The sequence below is a fragment of the Anastrepha obliqua genome, chromosome 1, assembly GCF_027943255.1.
Source record: "Anastrepha obliqua isolate idAnaObli1 chromosome 1, idAnaObli1_1.0, whole genome shotgun sequence".
NCBI lineage: Eukaryota > Metazoa > Arthropoda > Insecta > Diptera > Tephritidae > Anastrepha > Anastrepha obliqua.
This window is the reverse complement of record NC_072892.1, coordinates 53,902,758-53,930,263: the sequence shown is the minus strand read 5'-3', so window position 1 is coordinate 53,930,263 and position 27,506 is coordinate 53,902,758. Positions and strand designations below refer to the sequence as shown.

Sequence of the window (27,506 nt, the reverse complement as noted above, 5' to 3'; positions counted from 1 at the left end):
TTCTTTTTGAACCGGGGAAGCAGCATTTCACAAGTGGTTTTTGGTTCTCTTGCTGCCTTTCACTCAGTTCACGCGGCACCCATCTGCCGACCTTTAAAATCATCCCTATGTCTTTCAAACGTTTGGCAATGTTTTTTTGGGTCACTCCCAACTGCTCTGCCATCATTTCTTGCGTTTTACATTCATCTTCATCCAACAATGCTTGCGATTCGGCGTCCTCAAACTTTTTCGATGACCGGCCACGGTCCTCGTTTTCCATGCTAAAATCACCACTTCGGAATTTTTCAAACCTCCTGAAGCACTATGCTCTACTTAGAGCATAACCACCATAAGCTTCTATAAGCATTTGATGAGCTTGAGAAGCGTTTTTCTTCAATTGATCACAGAAAATCAACGATGTCCGCAAATCGTAGTTTGAAGGCACGAAATTCGACATTTTTAAGAGCGACAAAAATGCATTATTGTATGAAACGTAACAAGAAATGAACTGAATATTGTTGACAGATGGCAGACGAAAAAAACAAGACATTTCGAAAAGACAAGACATTTGGGAAGGTTTAGAAATACTCCTAGCGCCATCTATGGACTAATAGTTGAAAGTCTCATAATAATCCACACCCATACATATATGAATAAGAAGTAAAGAAAAAGAAATGACTTTCTAGAAGAAAAAGTTGGCATAACTAATTGGGTTTATTTATTTCTTTATTTCCTTATAATACCATACTTAATTGCATATCTGAAAAAAAAAATGAATGCATGACGTATATTTCCACTGGGTTGATCTACGAGTATCTGGTTGTGGTCGCCGAATGTGTAATTACATCTATTGTTGTTGTGGCTTAATGCAACGGTACTCTGGCATGAGCGCTTTACATATCTAAACTTTATTTATTAATACCAATGTTTGTATGCGAAAGCTTATCTGACCTCCAACTTGATTGCTCACAAGCAACTCGAAGTGCGGCACTATCCATAAATATTTAGAGCTGTAGCATGTAAACATATGTATCTACTTATATATATATATACATAATTATGAATGTATGTACGTCTATATATTCATCGACTTGTCATTGGCATCTACATTGCAGATATGATTTATTATTTGGGGTCACTGAGTCCGAATCGTATCACACACTGGGCGCATTAGCACTCGACGAAGGATTACGTGAAAATGAGCGCGATAATTTATTGCGTTTCTATATGCAGACACGATTTGATGTTCGACCCGATCTAGCATTGGCTGCCACGCTAAAAAAGTAAGTAAAATTTATGGAATTTATGATTACAAAAGAAAGCAAAAAGTGCAACACAAATTGCCTGGTTACGGCGATAAGAGTGAAATGAAATAGGCAACAAGCTCGCCGCCTACAAGAAATCATACTCACAAATCTGTTTCTAAGAAGGGGAGAATTCGACGGAAAATCGATTGTTATACGGAGTTCATAAAATTTTTGGAATATTAAATTTTTTTTTGCGAAACAAGAGACTAATTAAAAGGTATTCTTTCTTGGGTTTCTAAGAGGGACAAGTCAATGATTATAGGATGTGGGGGCGTTATTGATTAAAATGATCTGTAAACCTTATTGTTTATTGTTCAGTCACCAACGAGATTGAGTAGCGGGAGTATATGATAAAACTATTTTATCAATTATTTGAATAATTTATTTCTCGCGCAGCTGAGATCAACTGCTCATTAGGATCGTGCCATTTGAGCAGACTAAACTTTTCTTGTAGCGCTTTCTGATGTCGCTGGTATACAGTTCAAAAAGCCATAATCGACTGATCCTCTCAAGCTTCGACAGACACTCTGCGGGGTGTGAGTCACCCCTCAAAATGTTTGATGGGTTGTGGTTTGTTTATTTGGAACATGTGGAAAAATATTGTTTGCTCTAATTTAGTAGCGATGATTTTACTATTCGAGTTGATGCTGTAAGTCCTCAGTAAATGGTGCGCACCGAATTTATGCGCGTCTAGAAAGTGATTGGGTAAAATTTAGTCCAATGTTTAGTTCGCATTTACAGTCAACGTCGGAAGAACGTCTAGTACACTGCTATCGCCATAAAAATCAATTATTTCATCATACAAATCAGATAAAAAAATTTCAGCCCGCTTTCTTATGGAGGCCGACGTCTACTATAAAAATCATATAATTTAACTAACTAATTAACTAAGAATTTACTAACCAATTTTTATGAATTTGCTATTTTTCCATATTTTTACTACTTTAATTTTAGTTTGTATATTTCTCTGAAGTCAAAAATAGTTTTCCGATACTCTTGTTTTAGAACGCAAAGCTAACTAAGGAGAGAGAGATTTTGCATGATCACCTTGTAATAAAACACTTGTGTTCGCGTGAAGTTGCGGTGGCTGCCACTTTTCAGAAGTCGATTTAGGACTGGAGGTTTCCTGTTGGCCTCGACGTAATTTAAAATAAAATGTTCTAGAAGCACGATTGAAGAAAGTTAGCCTTACATGGCTTTCTAAGTGTTCTACAGTTTGTAGGTAATAGGATAGAGGCTTACATTTCCATTCGACTTCCCTCGTTCCTTGCTTTCATTGACATTTTCGACGCTGGCAAGGGCACGGCTCATCTGCGGTTTCCATATTCTTGCAATCTATGTTATATTGGTTTTATAACTAACAACCATTTTTTTGTAACCTGCTCCGACTTTTCCTCTTTCGCTTAGTGATACCGAAGAATGTAACGAAATTTCGCTGCTTTTATCCTTAATTTGGTAAACTCTAACGTACGTCTGGCTTCACCAAACGTTACATTAGCAGATAACTTCTTATGATGCATAATGTTGCCTTAAAATTGCCGTATAGTAAGATTCGATACAATTCATGCATCGTGAGATATACCTCACTAGAGAGATCTACCTAAATCCGCTCAGAACTTTAGACTTCCTTTAATGTATCCTCGGGGAATTATTATAAAGGCAAAACATATTGACAAGTTTGGACTATTTACTTCTTTATTTTGTTTTATTTAGTTCTATTTATTTTTATACATAATGTAGTTAATTCATTTGTAATCTAAATTATTTTTGTATAAAAATATAGTTAATTCTATCAAAAATGTCATGCATTCGTTATTCGGTGAAAGTAAGCAACACCTTCAGGGGAAAAAATTATGAAAAATGAGCGAAAATTTTTAGCCACTTAATACTTGCACTTTATTGTACTAAAATTTAATTACTTCATACTCAATTTTTTTTAAATTAAAATTAAAGAAAAAACATTAAAGTTTTGAAATCTTACAACTTTGATGAAAGTTTATGGAATATTTGTAAATCTTGTACAATTTTCTAAACAAGCATTTTTATGGTCGTTGTTACAGAATAAATAATTAAAATTAGAAATTAAAAAAAAAATTTTAATTTAAAAATTTTTAAATTTTGTTAAAAAATGTATAAAAATGCATAATAAATTATTTTTTTTTTAATTTTGAGGAAAATGTTTCGAGTTTTTATAAATCTTGTACAAGGCTTGAAACATGCATTATTATGGTCGTTGTTATAGAATAAACTCTACTTTTTAAAAATATTCAAAAATAAAAATTAACTAAGTAAATAGTTATATTTATATAGGTATATCAATATGTGGCGCCTTTATAAAAACTTCGGAGGGTGTGTTACTAAATTTTAAAAATCTTTAGAGAATTAATAAAATTTGGTTATAGTTATACTCGTATTCAATTTTGTAGTAATTTAAATTATGGCTTAAACAGTGTGAATTATTGAAGTCTCTGCATGGAGCGCCCCTTTATTTGCAACTATTAAAATATCCCTTAGCATAGGGCGAATAGTTATTCTACTTCCATAGCTACCGTCATCAGCATTTAAGCCGTTTATCTCAATTTATTTGTAATATCTACGCTTACGAGGGCCTTTGCGAAAAACGTCTTCTTGTCAGCTTTTGCCGGCATTTCACACAGCCTCTTGCTGCCTTTTAACGCCAGCCCATTTTTTCTTTAACAAAATTCAATGAAGCGCATGTGAATAATTGCATTTGTTGAATAAAGTTGCTGCCGCAATGGGCTTTGCGCCACTTTCCACTTTCACACATACTTACTTAAGTATATTAGTATTACACACGTACAGAGTGAAATGTATTCAAAGGCATGTAAGCGTGTTGCTGTGGGCAAAACTTTTGTTGCAAAGCCAAAAGTTTCATTGAAAATGCTGCGGCAGCACACTCAGATGAGCGAATGTTGAGCTGGAAGTTAGCACAGCATATATATTAATTGAAATTTATTTTTAAAGTGCAATAACCGCATCAATCATTTTAGTTCCTTCTCAATAAAAACCATATAAATATGATTTGTACGCATGCTCGTATATTTTCACTTCGGAATAAACTGCAATAGTTTGAAGATAGGAAGTAATTTAATAAAAAAGTAAGCAACAATTTATTTTTAGCAGAAACTTTTGTGACTGCCCACTTGACAGGTAAATTGAATATATATGTGTGTATGTATCTATAAATAAACACTTACCTGAATACCTTGAAAGTTTATTTAGTAGGTCAAGTAATATTGATTTTTCAAAAAAATATCTCTGGCTCAGAATGACTGAGGATTTTAATAAATTCTAAATTTGTAAGCCACTTAAATTTTGCTATACGTACCATAAATATGCCTTAAGAGATGTTACTGTCAGCATTAAGGTAGTTTTGATGCAGAGGTAGTTTTCTACAAGTACACCTGTGCTCAAATTAAATTGAGTGTTAAGTCGTAAAGTTTTACGACCGATTTTTTTTTTAAATAATTTTTGATAAAAATACTGTTAATTGAACAATAAAAACCACATGACTCAAAGTCTGAAACCTTGTGAAAATTAAAAAAAAATTCAACATATTTTCATTAAAATTTAAAATTTTTTTCTTCTGAAAAAAAAAAAAAAAACAAATTTGAACATAGTTAGTTATAGTTCATTTAATTGTATTTAATAGTTGTCATAATCTACGAAGCCGATTTTTATGCACTCACATCGACTTTTTATTTCTCTCCATTTATTAGATTCTAATTGGGTAGTAAATTACTTGGGTGTAAATTACATAAGGTTTCAATATCGCCTAGTTTATAAGAAACATAAATAGCAAATAAAAATGTATTAATCTTCTACGCACCCTTACTTATATTTTATTACTGCATAAGCATTCCTAGTCTTCAATGTGACCAGTTTAGGTTAGCTTAGCCTGATTGGCATTAAGCCGCGCATAGACCGTAAGCCAGATGGAGACCGACCTCTATGAATTCTGAAAGTAGACATCATGTAGGATGTCAGCGCTTTTGGCGAATCTAAGCAGAGCTAGAAGGTGTAAAGTTTCCTCAACATCCTCCCTGCATTTTCTGCATTCGTCCGTGTTAGCAGTCCGTATTTTGTACGCATGTGCAGCCAATAGATTATGACCTGTTAGCATACCTATAATAGTTATGCAGTCCTTTCGCGAGAGCATAAGTACGAATTGAGTCAGTTTTTTGTCTTTAGTTCCACACATAACTTTCGCTGTTTTGCATGTGGTCAGATTAGTCCACCTAGCTTCCACTCGTCTTTGTATATGGTATTTAGCGGTTTTGGTTCGTTGTTCTCTTGTTCAAAATGTAGTCTAACAGCACTTTTTGCTATTTCATCTACTATTTCGTTCCCCATAATGCCTTTGTGACCAGGTACCCAGGAGATATGCAGCCTACTGCTTGCGGTTAGCCTTTCTATGGCCTCCCTGCTCCTTCGAACATTTTTGGACTTAATACAATATGAGCTTATTGCTTTTATTGCTACTTGACTGTCCACGTTATATTAATTGTTGAGTTCTTTCTCGTTACGAGACCTTCTCTCCCAATTAAAGCACGGAATCATGTAACAACCTGAAGTCCACTTTCCTATAGAGCAGTGTCCGAAGGTTCTACAGGTAAATACTCTAGCAGCCATGAACCTCCTTGCGGATTTTGCTGCCAGATTTTTCGCTGTAAGGTCAATAGGTGGTATGCTTAGTATCATTTCCAGCGCCGCCGTTGGGGTGGTTTTCATCGCTCCTGTTAAGCACAGAGCAGCGAGTTGCTGAATCCTTTCCAGTGGCATTAAGTATGTCAGTTTTCTTATCGCAGTCCACCATACTAAGGCCCCATACAGAAATATCTAACTACTGCCGTCTAGCACCAAAGCATCAGAAGGGGTAATAGACCCCAAGTAACTCCCAGCATTCTTTTTCATGCGCACAACGCATTACTGGCCTTTTTCACCCTTTTCTCAACATTGTGCTTCCACAGCTATTTACTGTCAAGTATTACTCCAAGAGACCTCACATGATCTTTGCAAAGTAGTTCGTTTTTGCCTAGCTTCGCGAGGTTCCACGCCGGAACTTTGTACTTCCTGGTAAAAAGTATCATGTCCGTTTTTCCGCGTTTATCCCTAACCCTGCGCGAAATGGCTATTGGTGTACCCTTTTAAGTGTGTTATTCATCACATTACTGATGGTGTCCAGGTACTTTCCCGTAACTACTATAGCTATGTCTATGTAAATGTTTCGGGATTGCAGCAAAAGGATTGCAATTAATAATGGAATTAACTTTTGCATAACTCATATACATTTCATTTTTGCGGTTAAAGCCATGCTGTCCTATTTATAATACAAACTTATTATAATAACATAGAACAGACCGGAAAGTCACGTATTTGTGGCTTCCACCGTTTTCTCCCATGTTTGTTGCAATATTTAATGACGGGGAATACCGTCCTGCCCCTATGTTTCTACACAAATTTGACAGCGTTTGCCGGTTTGTCGGTTCAAGGGTCAACTGGATACTAAACAGTTCGTTGAAGTTGTCGATTATTAGCAGCAGACCAGAACCGACCTATACAACCATTCGCCTGGATACCTCAGCCCATGCAAGTCCTTTTGCAATGCATGGTAATACGAGCAGCGGTTTTTTAATGTGCTTTATTTGCACGTAAACGTCCTATAATTGTGTCTTTGGATACATTAACACCACTTTTCCTTAAACTGCTTTTCCTCCAAATCAATAATCTTCGGATCTTTTTCTGATTGCAATTAAATGTTTTCCAACCTTCTTAAGTCAATGAATCAAAATAAAGAACACGACAAAAAATCTTTTTTTCACAAATCAAAATATTTTCAGCGTAGCTTCATACCAAAACCAATGAAAAAGGTAAGAAATTAAAAATTTAAATCTGCGATACTTAAAAATAGTTATAAATGTGACACATTTGCCACACATTCCCAAACAAATACATGTAAATACATAGGGTTTCAGCCAGACCAGAGGTAGCCAACCGAAGATGTAACTTTTTAAATATTTTTTTCGTCCTGTTCAAGGACGTACGGTACTAAATCTTAAATTCCTTACAATTTATATGGCCCTTTGGTAATTCTAGGGACTAATTAGTGGCCGCCGCAGCTGTGTAGTGCTCGGATTCAAAACCCCGGTTATGAAACATCAAATGAGACACCATCTCCCGTTCGAAGGCAAAGTAAAACTTTCAGTTGGGGAAAAACATCAAGACGGGCATCACAAAGAGGAAGAGCTTGTCCAAACACTCAAAAAAGGATATAATTCTAATTGCTATAGATTCACGATATTATAGTCCAACAAATTAAAAAAAAAACCTAAAAGTTGAGTAGAGAGTCGCAAAAATGTGTAACACTATGGGTTTGCCCTACCTAATGTTTCTATGTAAATCCGCAAATGCCAAACCAGAGGTGCACAACCGAAGGTGTAACTTTTTAAATCTTTTTTCCGTCCTGTTTCAAGATCCATTTCTAAAAGTTATATTCATAAATTGATAGTAAATTAAATTTTAGTAAGCTAACTGAGCTAAATTCGTTCACCTTTTAGTTAAGTCCATTATAATCTTTCTAGCAGAGTGCTGCCACCCGTTGATAAATCAAAAATAGTAATTCATTATTATTCTAAAAAAAAGAAATAGACAATAAAATCTGTGTAAACAAATTTTGTATGAATAGAAAAACGTGTATGCTCTGTGGATTCAACACAAAGTCAATGAGAATTTACGGTGAAAAAAGCAATGAAATAGGAAATACAAATTGTATGAAATATACGCTGACTCCTATGAGTAGAGCATTTGTAATGAATTTTTGAATTGAACATTTGAATGAAGGCTTTGCTTTGTTATTATGAACAAAAGGAAATGCACGAAGAAGCTTTGAGTACAACACTTCAAATTTAACTATGTTGTGTTTACTGCCAAAAAGATCCTTATGCTTAGTTTAATTTGTAGAAAGGAAATGTGTTTGTACATATTTGTCTTATCTAAGCGCATTTGTTACTTTATGCAATGACTCGGTGAACACAAGCTAAAAAAAAATTAACCATGAAATTACTAGGAACCATGAAATTTTAAGTACCAGTCTGGTACTCCCCAAGTAGCTCTCAAGCGACGTTTGCCACCAAGGGGCAGAGATAACCATCCAAAGCTCTTGATTTAATGGAGAAGATTGATGTTATTTAGGTTGGAGCAGCCTGGGTCTGTCGAAGAAAGAATCACCCAGTGACCTTAATAATCGATCTGTCAAACCAGGTTATTAATAGAGAAAGTGCTCAACAGTCTCCTTCTCTGAAAGATACCCACAGTTCTTGCAATGGGGATTATATGTTAAATCTCCAGGACTTTCTGCGTCTGTTGTACTGCGGCCATAGGACTTTCGTGATAGTACAAGAAATGAAACTCCATCTGAGCTGTGCTTTCCTGAGAAATATGTAAGTTGTGTAATTCCCCTTTAACAGCAGTCAGAGGGATGCCGAGGACCGGGTGAGAGAGCACAGGGAAAATAAGGGAACTAAGGAAACTGTTAAATAATAAATTCGCAAATGGGATAGTAGACTTTACTCTAACATTTTCTGAACTTATTTATTACTTTTGCATATTTTTTGTAAACGGACAGTTTGGAAAATCATTTGCAGAAATAAAGGAAATACTTGTTTTTTTGGGTTAGGGTCATCAAAGCGTATCAAGTACACATTTGAACTAAAATAAACTGTAATAATCACATCACTTCATGTGATTGTATCCTCATTAACAACTGAGATTGATAATCGATTTATTAACCACTTAAATCAATCTATGCTTCGTTCAAGAAATTACAATTTAAAAAAAAATTGTACATTGTCGCCTCAAAAGCGTAAAATTTAAATATTTAAGAAACGACTCAATAAATTTTAGCCTTAACCATAATCTATTGCGCCCTTAGTCTGACGCTTCTGCTTACTAAACGACTCCATTACTAAGTTAAGCGAATCAATTTCAATGCCGTTCTTCGATGTAAGAGTTATGCAAGAAATCACTTGCTACAATTCAATTACATGGAAATGATTTAGTATTTCAAATAGCTTCATACAATTTCCATGTACCGAACGTAGTAAGCGTACACGCTAAGGATGTTAATTCCGAGTTTTTGGTATTTTAAAGTCTCGAGAATTTCGGGATTGTTGGCATAAAAAACACAGGATTTTCGGGACTTATAATTTCTGACGAAGCATTTGAAATAGAGACAGAAGAAGTCGTCTTTTATAGCAAAAAAACCAATATTGACGTTAAATTTTAATGGGTCTGTTGGAAAGTTTTTTTTGTACAAAGCACAAAGCACAAAGTTGCACCGACTGACTTGATTTTTTATTTTATGATACATGAATATGTACCACCATTAAGCCCATACTTTCCCCTCATTCGGCTTAATATATGAAATTCTTTCAACCACAAAATATAATACATTTTTTTAATTTCTTAGTATTTGGCATCCATATATTTCCATATATGCTCCCTTATTTTGTTAGATATGGAGACGCTAATGTAATATGATACTTAGTGCGCATAAATTCAACTAAAGTATTTTGTTTTGTTACTAATGAAATAATCTTCAGTTTAAATACAAAAATGTATAATTTTTCGAAACTCACTTACTTATTATTTATTAACCATGAAGCGAGTGATCTCAGGGACTTTAGGGGCCGCCTCTGTGCCTTTGGCGCGTTGAAAGGGGCCACATTATTATATGACAGGAATTCGAGTAGACCTAAGACCGGTCGTATAGTATCATCGCATTTCAATGTGACGGATCTTGAGCAATACTGTTGCCAAGACCTGGTAGCTGCTGAAGTGTGTTATAAGGGCAAAAGCGGATGGCTGCATCTGCTTATTTTCCTTACGATGCCCTGGAAGCGCCACCACCTGAAAATACCACTACTCTCGTGGAGATCTGTGAGCGACGCAATCTGGGCCTTCTTCTCTGTTGTGATGCTAATACCCAGCATCCGATCTGGGGCAGCAGCAAATGAAATGAATGGGGCTCTCAGCTGTTCGAGTTTATCACTTCCTCTTCCCCAAAACATATAAAAAAGGGCACACAGACTGCGTTTGCAACTGCTAGACGGCAGGAGGTGAACGATCTCACCCTTTAACCTTGAGTGGTCAGTCAGGAACTGGAGTGTCCTTGCCGAAGATTCGTGCTCAGACCACAGATTGATTGAGTTTCAGGGTGGCGAGAAGGCACAAACGCCATTGCCCACAAGAAACCTCAGAAAAACAGACTGACAGATGCAGAGAGGCAGATATGTATGCGTCCGCAGTGACAGCAAAGCTGCGCTCATGGCCTTAGACAGCCCTCCAACCACTTCAGGGGTAGTTGAGTCCTGTAAATCCAAGTTGAACTAGGTCGGCAGACATAATATTCTGATGCTAACACGGGTCCCGGAGCTTTTACGCATCGCGGGTAACGAGACGTCTGACTCTTTAGCTATGACGGCCTCTAAAACCAACTTGTTTGGCCAGGAACCCGTTCTGCCATTCCTTTCTGCAGCCATCAAAGCCGCGGTTAGCCAACGGGTTACTTCAACCTACAAGCGAGAGGTAGGCAGAGAGAGGCTGCAGATGGACAAAACCGAGGTTACCTGTCATGCCCGACTGACTATCGCAAATCTCACTATTAAGCAGAAGAGGCTGTAGGTAGCTGGTTGGACTGATGACCGGCACCTTTCTAGGCCTCTTACAGTGCTCTCTGCCCAGCGTGAGAAGAGGAGGATGAGACGGCGCACCACTTTCTGTGCGTCCGCCCTACCTTTGCTCGAGTCAGGCTTGAGGTCTTTGGCACTGACGTGCTGAGAAGTGACCACCTTGGCCTTTTGGCACCACAAGATCTACTCAGATTTCTTCGGAGATTGGGTAGATTTAAAGAAAATTAAAAAGGGAACCCGAGTGCAGTACAATGGACTTAATGTTGTACGAGTGCTGTACTTGCCAGTTATTTATTATATGGCTTTATATGGCAGCTTTTTAAACAATCTGTATATGTAGTCGCCAATATTTTCGAGTAAAGTTTTTGCCAAATAATGAATATCTAAGTTTCAGTACTAGTCCCGAAATCCAATATTATAATAACGACATCCCGAATGCCTCGAGAACACAAAATCAAAAAAATTTTCATCTCTAATGTACGCACATAGAAACATTAAAAACACGCGCCATTTCACACATTCTATGCGACGTAGAAAAGAGTTTTGATGGTCGCAATCGTGCTCTTCGGACCATAACCCCGATTATAATCGTACTTCTGTACAATGCGCAGCGCCTCAAGACAAAATGAGACACAGTGGCTAAAAGGGGGAGAGTAGGAAAAATCTATCAAACTTTGAAATAACGCATACATCAAAGTAATGTGAATCCCTTGATGGAGATAACATGTTGGCTAAAGGCGTACTTCTGCTGGTGTACATACACATACACATACACCCATATGTATGCATTCTATTCTACGGGCAATAGTGGCATCCTCTTAGGGGTAATGCGCAAAATTTGCAAAACGTTTGTGATCTTCACATTTTAAAGCCACTTAGAATTCATTTCCAGCTTGATGCGCTAACCTTACATGAAGCAAAAACAAAAAAAAAAAAACAATCATATGCACAGCTCTTACTGTAAATGACCCTCACCGCTGACATATGTATACACTTGCACACATACCTACATAACTGCTAAGTGCAAGTTGGTACGTTCAAATGTATGTGGGCATGCATGTGTTTTAGCAAAAGTGCATGACTGCTCTTCGTACAGTTTTTATTTTGCTGCATTTTTCCACCACACACTTGGCGTTTTCTATGCCATAACTACTTGTATGTATATGTTAAAATGTGTGGATGTGTGAATGTTTTTGAGTGAAATTATGTCAACATGTTGCCAGCTATTCGTCAGCTGACACACAGACATCAGAGGAGCGTTCAAACGAGTTGTCGTCGAGTGATTTAGGGTAAAGGAAACAAGTGTGGGTTAAGCGGTAGGCGAAAGGCATTGCGGACACTGATGTTCGGGTGAAGTTGGTCCTAGCGATGTTGCCGCTATTGCTGCACAAAAGTTTGCGGCGATGAGCGCAAGCGGAAGGCTGAGAGATAAGCGGGTGCTTGTGCACTTCGAGCATTTTAAGCTGGATGGCTGGCTGGTCGAATTGCTGCTTACCACTTTGCTGGATGGCCACATAGACGGATGGCTGTGTAGTTGGATGGATGGATGGATGGATGGCTGACTGGCTGAATGCTTGAATGCCTGTGTGCATGGTTAATATGTATGTATGCATGGATATATGTTTTGAAGAAGCCGTGTGAGCAATGGCAATGGCTTGCATTGACATGATCCATACACACACACATATATATGTATGCTCGTAGTTGGATGAGCGGAAGAGTACTCGCATTTTATGCTTGTAAACATGTGTAAATGCGCTGTGAGTGTTTTTTGAATTTTTCAATCTAATAAAACGCTTAAATGTGCTAAGCCACAATATATGTTTGTATATATTGTTGTATACATTGAGTGCATTGCGCTTACAAGGCTACTTGAATTCAATGTGAGAAAAATATTGCTTCTGTTCTTCTCTTCGCAAATTTTCAAAATACATAGCCTTTTTTTGTGTACAAATTAAACAAAAGTCAATGAAAATGTTTGGCCGAAATGAAGTTAACTTCAATGCAGTTTGAATATTACAGCTAAAGGTATATCTTGAATGTTCCCAACCAATGCGGTTAATTTGATGATTGAACAAAAAAATTGCTAGGATTGGCTTACGGAAAGTGATGAGCCAAAGGTAGAGCGAATAAAGGCCGGGGGAGAGAGCGCGGGAGGGAGATAGAACAATGTTGACTCGGCGCTTTAGTTAGTATTTTTGCGTACTTTTTCTATACTTTTTAAATATAATTAGTCCTGCCATAAGTTCTGGTACAAATAAAGTGTATTAGATATGAAATTATAATACTTTTTTTTTAGTGAACTTAGTTGTTAGTTAGTTATGTTAGTTATGTAAACTTAAGAGAAACCTGCGTAATAGAAAAATGTTAAAAACCTTAGAAAGTTATGGATTTTGCATTTTTTTTATTAACAGTGCTGCCAAACCACGACATTTACAGAGAAAGTGCTCAACAATCTCCTTCTCTGAAAGGTACTCACAGCGTCTGAAATTGAGACTAAATGGCAACCCTAGCTTTTCTGCGTATGTGTCGATCGTCCAATGAACGCTTAATACAGCTACGAGTTTGGAAATTGAATGGCTTGTAGTCCTCAGAACTTTCCGCATCCTGTGTCTATTATACTGGGGCGAAGAGTTTTCAATATAACTTACAAAGATATTGGGACCCATCAGAGCTGTGGTTTCCAGCGAATAAGTTGAGCGATTCCATTTAGCAACAGGGGAATGCCAATGACCTGGTAGGAGACCTCTAAAACCAATTCAGTCGACTCCTTCCTAGCAAGCTCTTCGGCAGCTCCTTAGAGTAGTTGACCAGCTTGGATTATTTTGTTTTGTTACTAATGAAATAATTTTCAGTTTAAATAAAAAAAATATAAAGGGTTATTTAATAAGAGGTGTTATTTTGAAAAATGATATAAAAATGAATGATGGATGTTTATTTCATTATAAAGGAGAAGGTATGCCGTTAATAGTGGAAAATAACATCAGACAAATGACCACCACGACCACGCTTACAGCACAATATCCTTTTCATGAAATTTTCCACAACCGAATTACAAAGTGACTGCCCTGGATAGCCTCACGAATTCCATCTTTGAGGTTTTGAATTCGGTAGCTTCTTAGAGTAGTTGACCAGCTTGGATGTGCACCATGGCATCCTCAGAGCCTTGATATCAGCTTGGCTATCGGAAAAAATGTTAATATCTCCCTTGCTCCTGCGTTCGCTAATCATTATGTATGCCTGCAAGATCGCAAAAGACTTCTGCCTGAAATACATAAGCAGTATTCGGAAATTTTAAGAAAATAGACAAATTGGCTTATTTGAAGAAAACCCTGCACCGACTTCCGATTCCATCTTGCAGCCGTTAGTGAAGACAGAGATACCAGCAACGGTACATATTTCTCTTCGTGCCAATCCTGCTTACTTGGAAATATTGCCCTGGCACTATCGGCAAACACCAGTTTGCGGATAAAGAGATCTGTACGAAGTTCAGAGAAATGCGGGATTAACTACCCAAAAATGCTACCATGTTCTTTGACTATTTGCCTCTAGAGGGCAACCTCCTCTAACTTGATTGCAATTTGATCAGCAATGGAAATAACGTGAAAGTGGATGGGTAGTAAACGACATTAAGGGAAGGGAAGTTAAGTAAACCGACTTTAAGGGCAACACTGGTGCAAGTTCTACATGCTTCGGTAAGGCCATGCAAGCAGTTTCTTGCACCCTCCCGAGTTTTGTGATATTATAGCCCTTTCGAAGAGCTTCCCACCAGACCAGGCATCCGTACGTTAAAATTGTCAGAACAACTACGTTGTATAGGGTGGGCCATGTAAAATTTGCTTTTTGAATCGGCTATAAAAAAAAACTAATCAATACAAAAACAAACAAAACTAATTTATTTCAAACTTTTTTTTTTGTTTTGAAGATTGAATATTGTCATTTATGAATGAAAAATAACATCGTTCAAATGACTGCCACGACTGGCTTTACAGTAGGCCATTCGATCAACCCAATTTTTAAGCACATTTTCGATTGTTTGGGCTCCAATTTCATGAATGGCAACTTCGATTTCGTGTTTTAAAGCATCAATCGTCTCTGGATGGTTCGCATAGCATTTGACCTTAACGGCTTCCCACAAAAAATAGTCCAACGGGCTTAAATCACAGCTCCGAGGCGGCCAATCGATATCGGAATTCAAAAACGGTAGCCAAAAGTTCGAGTGTAAGTTTGGCAGTGTGACAAGTTGCACCGTCCTGTTGAAACCAAATGTCGTCCATGTGATCCTCTTCAATTTTTGGAAACAAAAACTCGTTGAGCATGACACGTTAACGCTCGCCATTTACTGAAACCGCGAAAGAAGAAGAAGACTCCCCACTTTGGAAATAGGTTTTCAATATTTCTCAATTTTGTTCAAGCGTATAGCGTCCCATTTCGTAAATGTTAAACCTTTAAGTAAATTATGAACACATTTGACATGTCATTTGTGTTACCATTCTCAAAAAAAAAGGTGGTTCAAAAAGCAAACGCTGTATGGCCCACCCTTTACTTGTACATCCAAAGAACGACTTGTGGCTGGAGGCGCCATTTTTTGCCGAACATAGATTTGCAGTAGTAGAAAGCTATGTCCGCATTCCTTGCTCGATTTTCAATGTGTCCTTTCCAAGGGATTGGTGGTTGCGCGAGTAGAACTGCTTGATTGAACCTCAATTTAGATGTTCTGCGGAAACGTTTTTTTTTTTGATGTGGGGGATTTTTTTTTCCTTTTCGCATGTTCATAGATCGAAACAAGTAAGAATCGTAAGAAGCAACATCTGCATAGTACGGTTGGTATGGTAAAGGTTCTCACACGTACGTCTTCTCCCTTTTTATCGTGAATCTCTTAATAATATGACCGTTTTTCTTTCAGGTCTCCACTCAAGTACCCTAAACGTGTTCGAAACTAATCCTTGATAATCGCCTTGATCAGTTTTAATAGTACATTATATTATATATCGCACTGAGTTAATCCTACAAAATATAGAGCAACCCCGTCTTCGATATCAATACCACTCGATCAACATCGCTTCGATATTCATACCACCTTTCGACATGTTCTTTCATTTATTACATATAGTTTCGTTATAAATACTGAAGGATATTCCGAGGAGTTTTTCTTCGAATGGAAGCAGAAAAGCTAGGATTCCGGCAAATGCTGAGAATTCGGCTCAAAAACAAGTTTTAGGAAGATACACAATTTCCCTAAAGGGATTTGGTGGTTATACTCAAACAGTTAAAATTTACTATGTTCGAGAAAGTTTTAGGACAATGATTGAACGCAAAATTTAATATCTACTATTTATATCAGTCTTTTGATATAAAATTATTTGAAATGAGTTCTCTAGTCTGCCTATTTAAGGCGTCTTTTTCATTGAAACTATGTCAAATATCCGTCAAAGGAATTTTTCAATTTGGTTCAAGCAAATTTGTAATACAAAATACATACTGCAAAATATATTTGATAGTTTTCAATACTCTTGAATATTTTGCGTACAAAATTGTATTGTTAAAATTCTCTAGCATTAAAAGTGCTCGTTAAATTTAAACATATTTCCCAACACTCACAAATTTAATCAAACATTATCATAGTGGATGCGTGGGTGCATTTATCCACTCGCTTAATCCCAGCCCTTTTTCAACACTCTACTTATTGATCTATTTTTTGGATAGTACTTTTATCATAACATTTACCTTCCAACTTTTGCCAGCCTTTTTGGTATGGCTCATGCAAACGTGTGCTTTATTACCTACTTCTATGTGTATGTAAGTATATGTATGCGAAGGCGTATGTAAGTATATGTATGCGAAGGCATATGTATAAGCATTTGTGGGGTAGTGATTTTTCGGCAGCAAATAAAGCTGTTGCCAAGCTTGCAGCGAACAAAAAGTAAAAACAAATAATCGTTTTTAAAAAATGTGCTCCAGCTACCAGCAAGCAGGTATGTCACTATTCCTCATCCTAAAAGTCACTTTCAAAATGTTGTAGAGCAACTTTGTTGCCCTCTCGGTCTACCTATCTAAATCTCTGAAAAACAAATAAAATAGTTTACTGACATTTTAGATAGCTGTACGCACACACACATCTCCACAGGCATCTTCATACACCCACCACTTTTAGGTGGCACATGTATGCCTGCTGCCAGCGTAAAATTTATGTGCCACTCAACAGGTTTTTATCCATTGCCTTTGAGCATGTTTTAGTAGCATTTGCACGCTCACTTTGCTTTGCTTTGCTTTGCCTTTGTGTTGCTACAAGTGTGTGTAGTGAAAGCGGCCTGTGTGATGGCAGGTGGTGCTGCTAGGTAGACGGTGTGGTGCGGCGCGGAGCTGCTCGTTTAGATGCTAAAAAGCGCCTATTTGAGCTTTGACACTGATCAAAAAATCGCGAGTTTTTTTCAGTTTTTGTGTTACGCGAAAAAATGGGTGAATATGAGTTTAAAGCTCAATAGTACAATTTCATTCAATATAAAACGGTTTAACATACGATCGCTTTTTTCCACGTCCTTACAGTGCGTATGAGTGACATTCTTCATTTAGTTTTTTTGATAAGATGACTAAAATTTATCGGCACAAGCAAGTGAGAAATTTTAGTAGAGCTGACAAATTTGTAGATTTGTAATATCAAGCTATAGGTAGCTAAGTAAGACGTGGATACATCACTCGTTGCGTGGATGGAGTAATTGAAATGTATCCCACTTAAACAATTAATGAGCCACACAGTTTCCTGCATTGTCCCGGTGGCCTGGTACCCATATATGCCTGATAGATAATTCAGCGGGTTATATATGTATATATACAGGGTGGCTGATGAAGTTTGCTACATGAAGAAACTCAAATAACTTTTTTTTTAGTGTATGGAATTCATTTATTTTTTTTTTTCAAGTTGAAGGTCATTAAATTTTATTAAATGTAGCTTAACTAGTTTTAAAAATAATTGAATTTAAATGCCCCCATGCTCGTTGACACAAGTGCGGCATCTTAGTAAAAAGTTGTTCATTGCTGCTTTGAGAGTTGCGACAGGAATAGCCGCAATTGTTGCCCGAATGGATTGTTTTAGTTCATCCATATTTGTTGGCTTTGTTTTATAAACTTCTTGTTTACATAAACCCCACAAGAAAAAGTCAGGTGCAGTAAGGTCAGGCGACCTGGGGGGCCAACGAAATTCGGAGTTTCTTGAAATCAGTTTATTGGGAAATTTTCGTTGCAACTCTGTCATAACAGTCTGGGCTATGTGAGACGTTGCCCCATCTTGTTGAAACCACACAGAGCTGAAAGGAATTCTCTTTCGGCGTAGTTCTGGATAGACAAATTCTTTCAGCATTTTCAAATAACGGTCTCCAGTAACCGTAACGGTGTGACCATTTTCTTCAAAAAAATAAGGCCCGACAATACAGCGTGAAGAAACCGCACACCACACTGTCACGCGAAGAAGATGCAATCCCGTCTCGTGGAGTATCTGTGGGTTAGAAGTACTCCATATTCGACAATTTTGTTTGTTCACATTGCCGTTTAAATCAAAATGGGCCTCATCAGACATGAAAAGGCAGTTTAACATGTTTTGGTCTTCTTCCACCATTTGCAGGATCCTCTGTCAAAATTCCAAGCGAATCGAAAAGTCTGCTGCATTCAGTTTGTTAACCATTTGAATTTTGTAGGGAAATAAGTCTAAATCTTTGTGCATTATTGTTTGCAAAGACTGTCGGCTGACACCAAGTTGAGCAGATAAGCTTCTTGTTGAAACCCTTGGATTGCTTTGTATAGCTGCAGCTACAGCAGCGATCGTTTCCTCCGTCCAAACTGGTGGGTTTCGATGATAAGGCCTTCTTGCGACTGTTCCTTGCTCAGCAAAATTATTCACCAGTCTCATTATGGTCCATCTGCTCGGGGCCATCGATCGCCGCCAAACATCCGCCTGTACTCTCTCTGTACCAAAACTACGGACTCCAGTGCGTGATAGCGGCGGACTATCCAAATTCTTGTTTGCGTGTCCCAGTTATCCATTTTAATAAATTTTAAAGATCAATCTGCAAATTAAAACAAAAATGGAACAGATAACTTAAAAAGAAAAAAGTTATTCAATTTTTTTTTTTGTAGCGGCTTTCATCAGCCACCCTGTATATATATAGTTGGCGCGTACACCCTATTTTTGGGTGGGAGCTCGGCCACCTCCTCCTATTTGTGGTGTGCGTCTTGATGTTATTACACAAATGGAGGGATCTACAGTTTCAAGCCGACTCCGAACGGCAGATATTTTTTATGAGGAGCTTTTCCATGGCAGAAATACACTCGGAGGTTTGCCATTGCCTGCCGAGGGGCGGCCGCTACTAAAAAAAATCTTTTTCTTTATTTTGGTGTTTCACCGAGGTTTCACCTACGTTCTCTCTGATTTCCGAGTGGTAGTCACGCATCAACCCATTCGGCTACGGCGGTCGATTAGGTGTCCATATAACCGCATGCGACTATAAGACAAATTGGACATTTTTCGACTGATTCGCAGTACAACGTCAGCGAGCCTAAAACCTTTTAATACTCATTTAGGTGTACCAAACTGGTCAGCAGCGAAACGAGTGCTTACCTCAATGGGGCTCTAGATTTTCGTTGCTCAAGTGGAATTACTATATTCCATCATCGAACGCCTCAATGTATATTGAGATAACATCAATTTTGCTGCTCCTTTCCGTTCTAGGTTCTCCTTTTTTCCTTAGTATACTATATATATCCAATTAAAAAGATACTTTGGAAGTACTCAACTTTTGCTCAAATCAATAGTCCAAGGCATTGTATTGCAATAACAGAAAGTTAAAGTTTTATATTTTCTGAGAATCTACGCTGTAACCACAACTTTACCATTACTCTAAACGTTAAATTGTCTAAGCCAATACTTGCATCACGCATATATTAGGGTGTCCCAAAATTAAAAAAAGTTAAGGTTTTGTAAGCTTTCTCAGATTTAGATTTTATTAATGAGCGATTTGATGTTAAGTAATCCGAGTATTTTGGGCGTAGTTTTAATTTTTTCTGAATATTAGCTTATTTGAAGACTTCAATATATCAAAAAAGGATCATCAAAAATTAAAAAAAATTCAATTTTGAAATGTCATAATAAAATTAAAACTGGGAAATTAAAAAAAAAAATTAAATACTGAAATTTATAATTAAAACGAAAACTGGAAAAATTTAAAAAACAAACTTGATCATTGTGAATTCTTTTAATATAATAAAAAGGAAACTGGGAGAAATTTAATAATTTTGAATTTATTAAAAAAGGAAACTACGAAATTCAAAAAAAAAAAAACTTTAATAATTTATTATTGTAATAAAACGCAAACTGGGAAAATAGGAAATTTTTTAATAAAATGGAAAGTGGGAAAGTTTTAGAAAAAAATAATGTTTTGAAATTTATTAACAAGAAGGAAACTGGGAATGTTTCAGAAAAATGTACTATTTCTTTAAATTTTTTACTAAAACGAAAACTGCGAGAATTTTGAAAAATTAAATAATTTTGAAATTTATTAATAAACAGGAAATCGGCAAAATTTTGAAAAAAATTTTATAATTTTGAATTTTTGTAATGAAAAGGAAACTGGAAAATTTTGAACTAAAATTTATAAATTTGAAATATTTGACTGAAAAGGAAACTTAGAAATTTTTTAAAAAAATATGATAATTTTCAAATTTATTAATGAAAAAAAAAATGGGACAATTTAAAAAAAAATTTAATAACTTTGAAATTTGATAATAAAGAAGAAACTGGAAAATTTGGAATGAAAATTAATAGTTTTGAAATATTTTAATGATAAAGAAACTGGGAAAATTTTGAAAAAAATTTGATAATTTTGGAAGTTATTAATGAAAAAAAAATTTTTTTTAAAGTTAAAGACTTTTTAATTTATTAATAAAAAGATTCCCCCCCCCTATCTTGGAAAAAACTTATAATTTTTAAATTTTAAATGGAAAGGAAGCTGGGATAATTAAAAAAAAAATTAATAATTTTCAAATTTCTTCAATTTTTGAAAATATTTGATACAGTTCTTTAAAGTGAAATATCGTCGTTTTGTTTCATCATTCATATACAGGGTGACCGATATGAAGTGTTACGAACTTCACACTGCTTGTACCTGTAAAACAGCTCAAGACATCTACGTCAAAATTGTTTTAACGACAATTTAATATATTGTTTATAAGCCATCAAAAGCATTTGCGTCTCAGTTTTGTTGAATTTTTTTTTTCTGTGATGGAATGTTTTAGAAGCTGCATTAGAGCCGTGGACACGCAAACATTTCGGTCGTAGACCATGGACGTTCCAACAGGACTCGGCACCGTCTCATAAAGCTCATGTGAACCAAGAATGGTTAAAAAATCATGTCCCACACTTCATTTCGTCCACACAATGGCTTTCGAATTAGCCAGACGCAAATCCGATGGACTATTCCATCAGCTCCATTTTGGAGAGCAAGGAGAGGACTAAAAAATATGCCAGTATGGATGAGCTGAAAAAAGCGATTATACGAGAATTGGCCAAAATACCTCAAGATCACATTCGTGCAGCATGCAACTCATTTTTTGACCATTTGAAGGCTATAGTCAAGGCAAAAGGTGGTCAAATCCAGCTAAAGTGAATATATGTTAAAATTGTAATCGTTTTTGAACAATTTTGCCTTTGAAATCAATAAAAACTAATTTCACACAAAAAAGTTATGGTGTCTTGAATATGTAACACTTCATATCGTTCACCCTGTATATGTATACAACGGGTGATTTTTTAGCTATTATCTTTTTAAACAGTCGGTTTAAACAGCTGACGCACGTTTCGTGTTTTGTTTCACTGTCAAACATCTTCAGTTTGGTCTATAATTTAACCCCGAATCGTCTTACAAATGAACAACGCTTGCAAATCTTTGAATTTTATTATAAAAATGCGTGTTCTGTTAAGTCGAAGTCGAAGTCGAAGTTGTGTTCAGCGACGAATCAATGGGGATCAATGGGGACGTAAATAAGCAGAATTGTCGATTTTGGAGTGAAGATCAGCCAGAAGAATCGCAAGAGCTAAGAAAACGTATCCAGTCACAGTTTGGGCCGGTTTATGGGCTGGAGGTATCATTGGACCGTACTTCTTCAAAGGTGCTGCGAATCGTAACGTAACTGTGAATGGTGAGCGCTACCGTGAAATGATATTCAACTTTTTTTTGCCCAAAATGCAAGAGTTTGACTTGCACGACATGTGGTTTCAGGAAGACGGTGCCACATGCCACACAGCACGCGTAACAATGGACTGTTGAGAGGCGAGTTCGGTAAACACTTTATTTCACGTTCGGGACCTGTCAATTGGCCACCCAGATCGTGCGATATAACGCCTTTAGATTATTTTTAGTGGTGCTATGTTGAAGCTCATGTCCATTCAGACAAACCTGCTTCAATGAACGCATTGGAGGACAACATTAAAGCATTTATATGTGAGATACCGACCGAAACATTGGAAAGAGTATTAAAAAAAAGTAATTTTTTTATAAAATTTTCTGGCGTATTTGAAATATATGGGCGGCGTGTTTCTACTGAAATTTTACTTACTCGTGAATTGTCCACATTATCTTAAGGTATTATTTTATTTCTCAACTCATGCACATCAGCTGCAGTTTATAAATTTATCCAGCTATAATTGTACCCAGCAGCTCTTAATAGGTGATATCGCTTTGCTCCTATTAAATTCAGTGGTTAAACTTTTCACTGTGAATATTTTTTTTCGACTTTGCGAATATCTTTTCCTCTTATGATTCCACTAAACTGCAGGTTAAAGTAAGCCCCAAAACAGGGTGTTCAATTTCTATAAATCGCTGTTAGTCCGAAACTTCACATAATTTCATTAATTAAGTTTTTCTGTTATGTTGATTCCCGGATATTGCTAAAGTTTTGGATTACAGGAAAAAAGAATAGAAATTTTCAAGTGGTAACTATTTTTTTTTTAATTTTTGTTTATCGATAAGATATAATAAACAGTTTAGTAAATCGAGTTTATTGCCCAAAGTAGTTTTTTACTAGGAAGCCGAACTTGTGATATCTTTGCAATTGATTGTATGTTGGCCTCTTTCTGACTCATGCGAACAACTTTTACGTCTATGCATTTGCATTTATATCATAAACTTTTTATATATTGTATTGTCTAGGCTTAAGAAATTAGTCAAGAAAATTTCTACGTATATATTGTATATTAGAAATTTCTTGCAATGTGAATCGAACATTTTTATACTTTGAAAATATTTTGAAAATATTGTAGTTTTAATGAAAATGTAGATGATGATAATTTTTGTATAGAATTTTTTAAGCAAGCTTATTTCTCGTACTTTTACGACTTTTTTACTTTTTTCTTTTTGAAAATAAATATTCTTAAAGAAAATTTTGAAAAAAATCGAATTTTTTTTATTCAATATGTTTAAACTTAAACTTGTTTTTATAATTTTTGTAAACAAATTTTTTTCATATTTTTTATTAATAACATATTTAGAGTTTGTTCAGTAATCTCCGCAAGTTTCATAACGGAATGCCCACAACTTTTCGAGTTATATTAAAATACGTACGTCGAAAGAGTGGAAAATACCAGATCTCATCTCCATACTAATGTACGTAGCGACGCTTCGATTGATATGCAAACGGACTTAATATACCAGTGTGTGCTTTGCTAGGATAGTATTTTGCACTACAATAAATCTCAAAATTATAAGAAATGTTTTAAAGTTTTTTCAGTTTACTTCTGATTACACTCAAGCCTAGATATATACGAAGTTTTAGAAAATTTTGCGACATTGTCTAAAACTCTTCAATCATAGGACATGAAATCGCTCATATCACTGTGTGTTAACTATCACATGATAAAATAGCTACTTTTAACTTGATATTGCATTTGAATGCTAAAACTTCGTCTTAACGTAGAACTTTGCATGTTGAAAAGCATCTAAGGAAATACAAATTAGCGCCAAGTTCTTTACTTGTTGGAAACTATGAAAATCATTTCAGAACTGTGTCCCCATAGAGGGGACTAAAATTGAGGTATGTATTTTAAAAGTGCAATGGAGAATTTACCCTATCGCTGAACTATAATTTGCTTCCAGTTTAAATTTTGGACAGATGCTTGAGCTTCTTTGCTATTTTAAGCTGGTTGGAGTTGTGGAGGAGTGGCAGATGGCATTTTATATATAACATAGATTATACTTTACATGGGATAGCACTTAAGAATCACCCAGTAGGCCACCTAAACACATCGTAAAATCTTATCTGCCTCAAATCTCAACGAGTTCTTGAGAACTTTTTGCTGTACGCAGTCGCGATATAAATAGTCAGCATTTACGTCAAGTTTGTAGCCTCCCCAGTCAGTTTCTCAAAGCAGCTAGTTGACATTGGAATTACACAGGAATAAAGATAGAACTCCCTTCAGTTATCCAGTTTTTTTTTTTTCCTTGTTCACTCCTCTCGAAAGCACAGGATATCGACAAGACTCTTCTATCGTACACGGTTCTGTGCTGTTATTTTTGCACCGTCCAATGAGAAGTCGGCATCTTCCATTTCGCGCAGCACCGTCCTTCTCCAAGTGTTTTTGGTCAACCGCGACCTCTGCTCCCTTACCGGTTCCAGGCCAGTGCCATTCTCGTATCTGTTGGTTTTCTAAGTTGCCTATCCATCGCCACTTTCTGCATTTCATTTGCCTAAGAATGGGTCCCTCCTTCGTTAATCTCCACAGTGCGTCGTTACTGATGGTGTTTGGCCAGAATATTCTGCAGATGATGCGGAGGCATTTATTGATGAAGGATTGTAGCTTCTCTGTGTGATGGTGTTAGAGGCCAGCCATGTTTCGCTTTCGTAAAACAATACGGGCATCACGCATGAGCCGAATATTCATAGTTTGGTGCGCCTGGAATTTTGCGAACTCCCCCATACTGTATTCATTCGCCCGAATGCCATCCTTGCTTTGTTTAGCCTGCATTTGACATTTTTATCTGCTCCGCCATCTGCCGTGATGATGCAGACGAGGTAGCAGAAGCTTTCCGCAAATTCCACCGGGCATCCGTCAACTAACATCTGACTTGCGTTATTGCGGTTAACTCTCATGGCCTTGGTCTTGCTAATGGCGCCACTCAATTGATTGTTCTACTATAACCCGAAGTGTATTGGCTTGGTCAACACAGCTTCGGTGAGAGCGGAAACCTGCTTGCTCGTCTCTTAAAGAGCTTTCGATATCTTTGACACTGCTTTGCATGATCGCGGCTACTAACGGGTGATCAATTAAGAGGAGTTTTTTTCATTTGCGTTTTTTTTTGCAGATCGCGCGCGAGTTGTGGCAAACTGTCATCGTGGATTTGTTGAACAGCGTTTGGCATTTCATCATGGAAAGATTCACACCGCAACAACGTTTACAAATTGTTCAACTGTATTATGAAAATCAGCGTTCTGTGACAAATGTTTTTCGTGCGCTTAGACCGCATTATGGTCAACATAATCGGCCTGCCTTAAACACTATTCGACATACCATCAACAAATTTGAATCCGAATATTCATTGGTGGATAATTCTCGACCGAATAGACCACGTCCAGCAAGAAGCATTGAGAATATAGCGGCAGTAGCAGAGAGTGTACGTGAAAACCGCGATGAATCGATTCGGCACCGTTCTCAGCAACTTGGACTGTCGTATGGAACAACTTGGTCAATTTTACGGAAGGATCTTCATTTAAAAGTATACAAAATACAGCTCGTACAAGAACTAAAGCCAAATGACCTTCCTGCACGTCACCGTTTTGCTGATTGGGCTCTTGAAAAGATTGAAGAAGGTCCGCTGTTTTCGAGCAAAATTTTGTTCAGCGATGAGGCGCATTTCTGGCTCAATGGTTATGTCAATAAGCAAAATTGCCGTATTTGGGATGAAGAGCAACCAGAACAGGTTCAAGAGCTACCTTTACACCCAGAGAAAACAACGGTCTGGTGTGGTTTATGGGCTGGTGGAATCATCGGTCCATATTTTTTCAAAAATGATGATGGCGGCAACGTAACTGTGAATGGTGCTCGCTACCGTACCATGATATTGGACTTTTTGCTACCTGAAATTGAATCTAATGATCTCTACGACATTTGGTTTCAACAAGACGGAGCCACTTGCCATACAGCTCGTGAAACAATGACTTTATTGAGAAGTCATTTCGGAGAGCAGCTGATTTCACGTTTAGGACCTGTGAGTTGGCCACCAAGATCTTGTGATATCACACCTTTGGACTTTTTTCTTTGGGGATTCGTGAAATCCAAGGTCTATGCTGATAAACCAGCTACGATTGAAGCTCTGGAAGCCAACATTACGCGTGTTATTCACGACATACCAGTCGAAATGCTCGAACGAGTGATTGAAAATTGGACCTTCAGAATGGACCACCTTAAGCGTAGTTGCGGCCAACATTTGAATGAAGTCATATTCAAAAAGTAAATGTCAAAGAATGTCCTTTCAAATGATAAATAAAGGTTTTGAACATAATTTACATTTTTGTTTTTTTTTTAACTATTGAAAAAGCAACTCATGATTGATCACCCGTTATTTTGTATATGGGGTTAAGTAAGATTATTTCTCGCCAGTTGCCGCAGTCATGCAGGTCGCCTTCCTTGGGCAGCTTCACTATGATGCCGCTTGTTCAGGACGGAGGCAGCTTTTCATTGCTCCAACGGATGAAGAATTTCCGCTGATATTTGCGGGTCCCACCGCTTTATTCAGCCTCAGCTTCTTAACTGCGTCCTTAATCTCCGCTAGGCTGGGGCAGGATGTTGTTATTTTATTGCTGATTGTTGTTATGCTGCCCACTTCAAAGCTAGGTATGGTGCTAAGAGCAATGTTGCTAGTTGCTTCAAAGTTTTCTTCCACCTGCGGATCTGGTCATCATTGGAAATCAGCAAAGCACCATTCAGATCTCTGATAATAATAAATAAATAATTGTGGCGTATACTTCTGTTAGGTGTTTGACCGATTTCCTCCCCTTATTTGTGGCGTGCGTCTTGATCTTGTTCCCTAAATGGCTAATTTTTAATTACTATGACAAAATACAAAAATAGTATGGAAGTTTCCATTTGAATAGCTCAGCAAAAATGTTGCTCATGAAGGAGAGTAAGGAAATAAAAGGGACTGTCTGAACTTCGGGATGAACTCGTGCGTTGCATTAGGTACTTGAGATCTATAGCTCGCGGAGCCTCCTAGTGTGCATATTTTCGAATTTATTGACCTTTTGATTTGTGCAACTCATATAAAGAGTCTTAAGAGGCAAATAATGACGCAATGCAGAGTTCAAGTATACAAAACGATACGTTTTCACATTTCATAATCCATTTGAGGGATGCAAAGATGATTTGCTAGGCATTCTAAATGAACAATGAAACAAAAATCACGTCTTACCGCATATTTCAAAGCGTAGAGATAATTTACTAGCTCGCTGTGTATGACCAATTTTTGTGGGA

General features: G+C 36.9%; 1 protein-coding gene across 1 annotated transcript in view; it reads left to right on the top strand.

Moving 5' to 3' along the window:
- The window catches only part of LOC129252881 (uncharacterized), a 335,534-nt gene that overhangs the window by 149,769 nt on the left and 158,259 nt on the right, over window positions 1-27,506 (top strand). Inside the window, exon 7 of the mRNA XM_054891021.1 lies at window positions 1,095-1,262. Within this exon, the coding sequence (XP_054746996.1) occupies window positions 1,095-1,262 (168 nt within the window). The remainder of the gene's footprint in view (window positions 1-1,094; window positions 1,263-27,506) is intronic.